This window comes from Labrus mixtus, chromosome 2, assembly GCF_963584025.1.
Source record: "Labrus mixtus chromosome 2, fLabMix1.1, whole genome shotgun sequence".
Lineage (NCBI taxonomy): Eukaryota > Metazoa > Chordata > Actinopteri > Labriformes > Labridae > Labrus > Labrus mixtus.
Genome location: NC_083613.1, coordinates 35,703,332 through 35,713,797, shown reverse-complemented (window position 1 = coordinate 35,713,797; position 10,466 = coordinate 35,703,332). Strand labels below are relative to the sequence as shown.

Sequence of the window (10,466 nt, the reverse complement as noted above, 5' to 3'; positions counted from 1 at the left end):
CTGAAACAATACGCTAAGCTACGCTAACGTGACGGAGCGGAGACGGAGGAAGAACACACTGAATTAAGTGAAAACAATACGCTAAGCTACGCTAACGTGACGGAGCGGAGACGGAGGAAGAACACACTGAATTAAGTGAAAACAATACGCTAAGCTACGCTAACGTGACGGAGCGGAGACGGAGGAAGAACACACTGAATTAAGTGAAAACAATACGCTAAGCTACGCTAACGTGACGGAGCGGAGACGGAGGAAGAACACACTGAATAAAGTGAAAACAATATACTATGCTATGCTAAGCTAACGTGACGAGGAAGAACACACTGAATAAAGTGAAAACAATATGCTACGCTAAGCTAACGTGACGGAGGAAGAACACACTGAATAAAGTGAAAACAATATACTATGCTACACTAAGCTAACATGACGGAGGAAGAACACACTGAATAAAGTGAAAACAATATACTATGCTACACTAAGCTAACATGACGGAGGAAGAACACACTGAATAAAGTGAAAACAATATGCTACGCTAAGCTAACGTGACGGAGGAAGAACACACTGAATAAAGTGAAAACAATATGCTACGCTAAGTTAACACGACGGAGGAAGAACACACTGAATAAAGTGAAAACAATATACTATGCTATGCTAAGCTAACGTGACAGAGGAAGAACACACTGAATAAAGTGAAAACAATATGCTACGCTAAGCTAACGTGACGGAGGAAGAACACACTGAATAAAGTGAAAACAGTATGCTACGCTAAGCTAACGTGACGGAGGAAGAACACACTGAATAAAGTGAAAACAATATACTATGCTACGAGTGGAGACGGACCGAACACGCATCTGGTGGAATTAAGGGTTTAGAAGCTCTGTGATTGGACAGGTTCCATTAGAGGGAATACAAACTCAACATCCACAGAGTTCCTTTGTGAGCGAACGCATCAGAAGTATAAATGCGTCCAATCAGAAGGCAGTAAATGGTTAACTGTAAGAGGCTTAAAGGGTGAGTCGGAGAGTTCTGCTGATTTGATTTATTTCTCTTCTTATAAACACTGAATGACCTGTCTGCCATAGAGCTCTATGGTGGGCCAGCAGGCGTTCAGGCGGTGTCGAGCTTCAGTAAAAGGTGCGAGCTCAAACGGTTTAAAGAAACATGAGAAATCAGCAGACTAGTGTTTGAAGTGTGGATGGAAAACAACCGTCTGAAACTTTCCCGGAAGCATTCGAGATTGAAACATGTTAAAAAAAAGACATGACATAAAAAATGTATACATCTCAATACTGTGCCTGCACATGTTCACCTGGACAGGTAGTAATAACCACGAGTAGAGTCAGCCTTACAGTTCATGTTCCAGCCACCAGGAGTGCTCATGAGCTCACGTCAGCCAGCAGGGGGAGCAGGAGGGAGGTCACAGGTCACAGGCATCGCTCTCCCGAAGTGATCCGAACACAGACTGTGTGAAAGAAGTGGGCGGAGCCTCCGGACTCCTTCACCTTAGTGTCATAAACCTGCAGTACTTTTTATTCTGACTTCTCATTGAGTATAAAGACCGTCACTAGCTCGCCAACATTAGCAACACGCCAAGTATTACACCTCGCTAACGCAGCTGGCGCTAGCTAGCCCATCATTTAGAGTTTGTTAATCCGATGCTTCACTCTCAAGTATGGATCCACCCGGCTCTAGAAAACCAAGATGGCGGCAGCCAAAAGTTCCACATTAGAGGCTTCAAACGGTTTTCTATAAATCAGTTGGTGACGTCACGGTGGCTACGTCCACTTCTCATATACAGTCTGTGGATGATGATGTCGTCTCTGACTCATCATGAGTCAGCGCCTCGACTGTAAACTGTGCAACGTGCGGAACACTAGGACTGTGAATAACCAGGTAAACACCTGATCCTGAATATGATCTAAACCAGGATGAGGCTCAGGATGAGGCCCAGGATGAGGCCCAGGATGAGGCCCAGGATGAGGCTCAGGATGAGCCAGCTGGTCGAGCAGAGGAAACGTTCAGATGTTTGTTTACACTCCAGAATCAGGTCAGTGTTAAGGCGTTAGCATGCACGGCAACAAGAGAAGTCTAACGTCCAGATTACATGCAGGCTGGTCCTCATCCGGCATCGTTCACTTCCTGCTCAGATCAAAGACTCTTCAGGTCCCTGTAACCTCTGACCTGTGACCTGAGGAGGACGTTTACGTCTCCAAGGTGCTCGAACGCTCTGTGCATCTAAACATAAACAGACGGAACAACGTGTCGACTCGGCGCTTCAGACGGCATCAGGTGGACTCGCTGAGGACGTCTTCAGGCGGACTCGCTTCAGACGCCATCAGGTGGACTCGCTGAGGACGTCTTCAGGCGGACTCGCTTCAGACGCCATCAGGTGGACTCGCTGAGGACGTCTTCAGGCGGACTCGCTTCAGACGCCATCAGGTGGACTCACTGAGGACGACTTCAGGCGGACTCGCTGAGGACGCCATCAGGTGGACTCGCTTCAGACGACTTCAGGCGGACTCGCTGAGGACGACTTCAGGCGGACTCGCTGAGGACGTCTTCAGGCGGACTCGCTGAGGACGTCTTCAGGCGGACTCGCTGAGGACGCCATCAGGTGGACTCGCTTCAGACGACTTCAGGCGGACTCGCTGAGGACGTCTTCAGGCGGACTCGCTGAGGACGTCTTCAGGCGGACTCGCTGAGGACGCCTTCAGGCGGACTCGCTGAGGACGTCTTCAGGCGGACCTGCTGAGGACACCATCAAGTGGACTCGCTGAGGACGACTTCAGGCGGACTCGCTGAGGACGACTTCAGGCGGACTCGCTGAGGACGTCTTCAGGCGGACTCGCTGAGGACGCCATCAGGTGGACTCGCTGAGGACGCCATCAGGCGGACTCGCTGAGGACGACTTCAGGCGGACTCGCTGAGGACGTCTTCAGGCGGACTCGCTGAGGACGCCATCAGGTGGACTCGCTGAGGACGTCTTCAGGCGGACTCGCTGAGGACGTCTTCAGGCGGACCCGCTGAGGACACCATCAAGTGGACTCGCTGAGGACGCCATCAGGTGGACTCGCTGAGGACGACTTCAGGCGGACTCGCTGAGGACGTCTTCAGGCGGACTCGCTGAGGACGTCTTCAGGTCTTCATGGATTTGGTTTCAAACACTTAGTGCTAACATTAAATAGTGAGTGGACTATATGAAGGTGTGTTTCTCAGTGTTCACTAACGAAGAACCGGGCTCGCTCACAGCCGGAGCTCGTTGGCCACTTTGGAGGCGATGTTTTTGAAGGCGATCGACGTGCCCGAGATCCTTTTGAAGCGCACGCCGTTGAGCGAGAGGCGCGGCAGCTTGCACACCTCCATCTCCCATTGGACCAGACTGTCCTGCCGGGCGTCGCCGTGCACGCAGAACAGCGAGTAGCGCTCTCGCTGCTCGTAGTCACAGTTGTTGGCGTCCAGAACCCTCCGGATCTCCTTCATCATGTCGCCCGGCTCCATGGACGACGTGGTCTTCATGCTCCAGGTGAAGCGCAGGGCGCGAGGCTTGGACTCCCGCCCCTCCTCTTTGGGCTCACCTGAGAAACTCCTGCAGGGAAAAACACAGAATGATTAGCATCAAAGCTAACGCAAACCCGACGCCTCGTTTGGAACCCGACAAACGACCACGAGGGTTCAGACTACAGAACGACCACAAGGGTTCAGACTACTGAACGACCACGAGGGTTCAGAACGACCACAAGGGTTCAGACTACAGAACGACCACAAGGGTTCAGACTACTGAACGACCACGAGGGTTCAGAACGACCACAAGGGTTCAGACTACTGAACGACCACGAGGGTTCAGACTACTGAACGACCACGAGGGTTCAGACTACTGAACGACCACGAGGGTTCAGATTACTGAACGACCACGAGGGTTCAGACTACTGAACGACCACGAGGGTTCAGATTACTGAACAACCACGAGGGTACAGACTACTGAACGACCACGAGGGTTCAGATTACTGAACGACCACGAGGGTTCAGATTACTGAACGACCACGAGGGTTCAGATTACTGAACGACCACGAGGGTACAGACTACTGAACGACCACGAGGGTTCAGATTACTGAACGACCACGAGGGTTCAGACTACTGAACGACCACGAGGGTTCAGATTACTGAACAACCACGAGGGTACAGACTACTGAACGACCACGAGGGTTCAGATTACTGAACGACCACGAGGGTTCAGATTACTGAACGACCACGAGGGTTCAGATTACTGAACGACCACGAGGGTACAGACTACTGAACGACCACGAGGGTTCAGATTACTGAACGACCACGAGGGTTCAGACTACTGAACGACCACGAGGGTTCAGTCTTCCTGGAACAGGAAGTCGTTTCTATCTCGTGGTGGATTGGTGACGGCTCTCGCCGGTTTTGCTCTTTAAGGCTCCGCCTCTGTTTAGATTGATATCACTGACCTTCGTACGAACTTGGAGGTGATCTTCCCTATCAGGGAGTTTGAGGTTCCGCGGCGTGGCGAGGCGGCGTGCTGCGACAGGCTGGGCGAGGCAGGCGGGCCGTTATAGGTGGCGGGTCGTCGGTCTCGGAGCTGAGCGCCATGGAAGGTGGAGCGGCTGGAGGAGCCTCGGGGGAAGCGGGTCCGGTCCGGCGTGGTGCTGCTGCTGGTGATGCTGAAGGCTGACGGCGAGGACGGGGGCTGCTGGGGGGGGCTGCTGGCGGGGGGTGTGATATTAATAAAAGATGAACAGCTGTGCGGAGACGTCGTTTATGTGGTTTCACTTTCATTCATAAATCACCTCTGATATTCTACGTTGTCGTCGATGGGGGGCAGACAGGACTTCATGGGATGTCCCGACGCCGACATGGACTTGACATGGCGGGGCCGTGTGGAGGTCACCGTTGCCCCTGGCGATGGGGAGGGGGACGCTGCAGGTACCTCAGGTAGACTGAAACAGAGACTGGTTAATAAATAAATAAACGAGTGATTGATGAAAACTCCCAGAATTCCTCTCACCTGCCGTCCTTCCCGTTGTGAACGGCCGCCAAGTGGCGTTCAGTACTCATCCGGTCGTTGACATACGTGTTCCTGCGAGTTATGCTCTGTCACACACACACACAGACACACACACACACACACACACAGACACAGACACACACACACACACAGACACACACACACACACAGACACACACACACACAGACACACACAGACACAGACACACACACAGACACACACACACACACAGACACACACACAGACACACACAGACACAGACACACACACACACAGACACACACACACACACACACACACAGACACACACACACACACAGACACACACACACACACACACAGACACACACACAGACACACACAGACACACACAGACACAGAGACACACAGACACACACACACACAGACACACACACACAGACACACACACAGACACACAGACACACACACACAGACACACACAGACACACACACAGACACACACACACAGACACAGACACACACAGACACACAGACACACACACACACACACAGACACACACACACACACAGACACACACAGACACACAGACACAGACACACACACACAGACACAGACACACAGACACACACACACACAGACACACACAGACACACACAGACACACACACACAGACACACAGACACACACACACATACAGACACACACAGACACACACACAGACACAGACACACAGAGACACACACACACACACACACACACACACACACACAGACACACACACACACACACACAGACACACACACACACAGACACACACAGACACACAGACACACAGACACACACACACACACACAGACACACACACAGACACACACAGACACACACACACACAGACACACACACACACACAGACACAGACACACACACACACACACAGACACACAGACACACACACACACACACACACAGTTCATTACATCATTATATGAATAAATTGATGATTCAATAAGAGAATTCCTGTTTTTAGAGCTGCAAAAAAGACTGTTAGCTAGGATCAGGACCAGGTCCCAGTTTAAAGACCTGTTAGCTAGGATCAGGACCAGGTCCCAGTTTAAAGACCTGTTAGCTAGGATCAGGACCAGGTCCCAGTTTAAAGACCTGTTAGCTAGGATCAGGACCAGGTCTCAGTTTAAAGACCTGTTAGCTAGGATCAGGACCAGGTCCCAGTTTAAAGACCTGTTAGCTAGGATCAGGACCAGGTCTCGTCCTGGCTCAGACCAGAATCTGAATCCTCTCACCCCTGAGGCTGTGGCTGACCTCCTGCGGTCTGGAGCTCCCACAGGTGACGCCGGCTCCTCCTTCCTGTCGCTCTCCACGCTGTTGGCATGACAACGCTTGGTGTAGGAGACAGGTGGGGGGATAGAGGGCGCCACTGAGACAGAAAACAAAGATCACTGAGATTATCCCCGACAGAGAAACTGGACCGAAACATTTCTAACTCACTGATCAGAAACTTACCGTGGTCGCTGAAACGCCGCTGCTTCTGATTGGTTGTGACGTTGCGAGAGTGGGCAGGGGACTGACCCGAGCCGTTGAGTTCACTGTTGGGTCGTGTCCTTTGAACCAGGTTGGTGCTGGACTCGCTGCCCTCACACTAAAGGAGAGAGTCCAAACAGCGGGTTTACGATAGAGGCTAGGCTAACAGCTAATTAAGCTAACGAAAAAATATGACGATAAATGTTTTCCTTAAAAAAGACGAAACAACGACGAGCTAAAAAAAATGTTTAAACTCCAAGATGCTTCCCCCGCTGTGAGTCTGTCCGTCGAGAGGAGAGGTGTGTGTGCGCAGCGAGGAGTGTGAAGCAGAGTCACAGAAAGAGCACGAGCTAACGAGCTAACGTCCACCTGCCGCTCGCTCACATCACGCCCCTTTAAGTCTCCCTCTCAGACAGGATGTTATGAACTTTTACAACACCTGGAATAAACAATCGAGCGGAAGCAGAACACTCTGCTATCTACGAATTGACCCCAAAGACATGAACTGTGACCGAAACCAGTCTCTGCAAAGTCGTAAAATTGACCATCTGTTGAAGGACTGCTGAAGAACTGAATGAAACCACAGCGTTCAATTCTGCATCAAATGAACATTTATGTCTTTCTTCATCTAGATATTTGTAATTGTCACATTGAATGTATTATAATCATCTTTTTAAACTCAAAATCTGATCTTCAGAACAGGAATAAGAGTTATATTATGTTTAATAGGTATTCGATGTGGAGCTCTATTGCCATCTAGTGTTAGAATATCCATGAATACGTAACCTTCATAATTATACATTTAGACGTGTTATAAAGCATACTCTTTGATATTAGCTATAGAAGGTGTTATTTAAAGACACCAACTTCTTTTCCTACTTTATTAATATGTCTTATTAAGAATGCTGACTGTATAACATGTTTTTGTTCACCTACAGGCTGGGATTAACTGAGGATGTTCCCAGATGGTGTGATTTTCATCTCAACATGAATCTGATAGAAATGTTTGTTTAAATATATGACGTGAACCTACATCAACGTGGATCTGATAGAAATGATATCAAAATGAATGTATGGTGACGTATATATGTTTAGATTCTTAATCTTATTGAGTAAACTCGGTTTAGTTTAAACAATTGTCCTCCAGTCAGAATGGGAGTCACCCGTGGGCGGCACCTCTCTTTGCCTGCAGACCCCCCTCCTCCCATCCAGGTGATAAGAGTTCACACTGAGCTCAGACCTTGGGTTCTTTTTAGTTTTGGTTTCTTGAAGTTTAGAGCTTCAGCTCTTGCTCTCTTCTCTTTGGACTTCGGTCCGAATCCCTTCTTTTAAGTTTGTGCCGTAGAGACGAGTCTCTGCCGAACTTTCTTTTTCACGCACAATTTTTGGAACATCAATTCTTTCTGGCTCAAGCAAGGTTTTTGAACTTTCTTCTCCAAAGTCTTTGCTCTTCAATTTTGAACGCCAATTACTTAGTTTGGATTCATCGAGATGGCCATCCGGTTAATCTGAATTGGAAATCGACGTATCAAAAGACTCTTTAATATTGTTTCCTGTTGGATCCTCCTGTTGGAGACGATGGCTGAACTGACGTACAATCTCCATCCCAGCTGCACACTCCGACCGAGTTGTTAAGGCATCTAATCTGGCCCGTGGACCTCTCTGGGCCTGAAAAGAACCGCTTGCCAGAGACTGAAACGCGGGACCAGCCGGCGGAGTTCAATTGAACACATCTCACAGTAAGACTGCTGGAGGCAAGGGGTGTTGGAAGATTGAGTTTTGAGTCGTGTCTATTCAGAGCCCTCCTTTAAATCCAAATAGAATCCCAAAATTCCTTTATCAACTTTTTCTTTTTGACCATTTTCTGATCAAGTCATTCAAACAATACCACGTCTTATCTCATTACTAAATATATAATGTCACCATACATCATAATTGCATTATCCTGATCATAATAATCATATTCTTTATCTGTTTCATCTATACATTATTGTTTACCCTTTTTATATTAAATTTTACACATAAAATTCAGGACTTTGTCCGTGTGTTTTCTTGTTTAACATTTCCAGAACTTACTTCTTTCAAGATATGAAACTGACTGATTAATTAATTAACTTATACCATTAAAGTTATTTTCTTCCTTTAACAGGAAGTGGTGCCCCTTTTTGAATACGAGGTTAAATAAAGACATAACATCTTAATAAATTAATTACGCTGCGCCCCCGCTCGCTCCACGCCACAGAGAGATGGATCTGAAAGTCGACCTCTCAGAGTCGTGGAGGATTTCTCTGAACAAACCTCGGCCGCTTTGCTCCCCAGCAGCAGGTACACCGCCGTCACCTCGTTGTATTTCTGACCCTCCAACGCCTTCTTCACCTCGTCGTGAGGGAAACCCATCGTCCCCATGACCTCTGGAATCAGAAAACACAGAGCGAGGTCAGTGACCTCAAACGTGTTAAAGGAGGAGATCTAAGTCCAGCTCTCGACCTCCAGCGCCATCAACAGAGACAACCGTGTGTGTGTGTCTGTGTCTCTGTGTGTGTCTCTGTGTGTCTCTGTGTGTGTGTCTCTGTGTGTCTCTGTGTGTGTGTCTCTGTGTGTGTGTCTCTGTGTGTGTCTGTCTGTGTGTGTGTGTGTGTGTGTCTCTGTCTGTGTCTCTGTGTGTCTCTGTGTGTCTCTGTGTGTGTGTGTCTGTGTGTGTGTGTGTCTCTGTGTGTCTCTGTGTGTGTGTCTGTGTCTCTGTGTGTGTGTCTGTGTGTGTGTGTCTCTGTGTGTCTCTGTCTGTGTGTCTGTGTCTCTGTGTGTGTCTCTGTGTGTGTGTGTCTCTGTGTGTCTCTGTGTCTCTGTGTGTGTGTCTCTGTGTGTGTGTCTGTGTCTGTGTGTCTGTGTGTGTGTCTCTGTGTGTGTCTCTGTGTGTGTGTGTGTCTGTGTGTGTCTCTGTGTGTGTGTCTCTGTGTGTGTCTCTGTGTGTGTGTCTCTGTGTGTTTGTGTGTGTGTCTCTGTGTGTGTCTGTCTGTATGTGTCTCTGTGTGTGTGTGTCTGTGTCTCTGTGTGTTTGTGTGTCTCTATGTGTGTCTCTGTGTGTGTGTCTGTCTCTGTGTGTGTCTCTGTGTGTCTCTGTGTGTGTCTCTGTGTGTGTGTGTCTGTGTGTGTCTCTGTCTGTGTGTCTCTGTGTGTGTGTCTCTGTGTGTGTCTCTGTGTGTGTGTTTCTGTGTGTTTGTGTGTGTGTCTCTGTGTGTGTGTCTGTCTGTATGTGTCTCTGTGTGTGTGTGTCTCTCTGTGTGTCTCTGTGTGTGTCTGTGTGTGTCTCTGTGTGTGTCTGTCTGTGTGTGTGTGTCTCTGTGTGTGTCTCTGTGTGTGTCTCTGTCTGTGTGTGTCTCTGTGTGTGTGTGTGTCTGTGTGTGTGTGTCTGTGTGTGTGTGTCTCTATGTGTGTGTCTGTGTGTGTGAGTCTCTGTGTGTCTCTGTCTGTGTGTCTGTGTCTCTGTGTGTGTGTGTCTCTGTGTCTCTGTGTGTGTGTCTCTGTGTGTGTGTCTGTGTGTGTGTGTCTGTGTGTGTGTCTCTGTGTGTCTCTGTGTGTGTCTGTGTCTCTGTGTGTGTGTCTCTGTGTGTCTGTGTCTCTGTGTGTCTCTGTGTGTGTCTCTGTGTGTGTGTGTCTGTGTGTGTCTCTGTCTGTGTGTCTCTGTGTGTGTGTCTCTGTGTGTGTCTCTGTGTGTGTGTCTCTGTGTGTTTGTGTGTGTGTCTCTGTGTGTGTCTCTGTGTGTGTCTGTGTGTGTCTCTGTGTGTGTGTCTGTCTGTATGTGTCTCTGTGTGTGTGTGTGTCTCTCTATGTGTCTCTGTGTGTGTCTGTGTGTGTCTCTGTGTGTTTGTGTGTGTGTGTGTGTCTCTATGTGTGTCTCTGTGTGTGTGTCTGTCTGTGTG

At 48.9% G+C, this 10,466-nt stretch overlaps 1 protein-coding gene across 3 annotated transcripts in view; it reads right to left on the bottom strand.

The window, feature by feature from the left end:
• Positions 1–1,024: 1,024 nt before the first annotated feature.
• The window catches only part of mark1 (MAP/microtubule affinity-regulating kinase 1), a 34,463-nt gene continuing 25,021 nt past the window's right edge, over positions 1,025–10,466 (bottom strand). For 2 of the 3 annotated variants that reach the window (XM_061063908.1, XM_061063907.1), the window contains 7 exons: positions 8,845–8,957; positions 6,529–6,664; positions 6,309–6,442; positions 5,027–5,112; positions 4,809–4,958; positions 4,470–4,721; positions 1,025–3,586 (listed from right to left, as the gene is read on the bottom strand). In XM_061063908.1, the coding sequence (XP_060919891.1) occupies positions 3,244–3,586; positions 4,470–4,721; positions 4,809–4,958; positions 5,027–5,112; positions 6,309–6,442; positions 6,529–6,664; positions 8,845–8,957 (1,214 nt within the window). In that variant the 3' untranslated portion in view covers positions 1,025–3,243. The remainder of the gene's footprint in view (positions 3,587–4,469; positions 4,722–4,808; positions 4,959–5,026; positions 5,113–6,308; positions 6,443–6,528; positions 6,665–8,844; positions 8,958–10,466) is intronic. The other variant, XR_009676573.1, reaches the window with a different exon arrangement.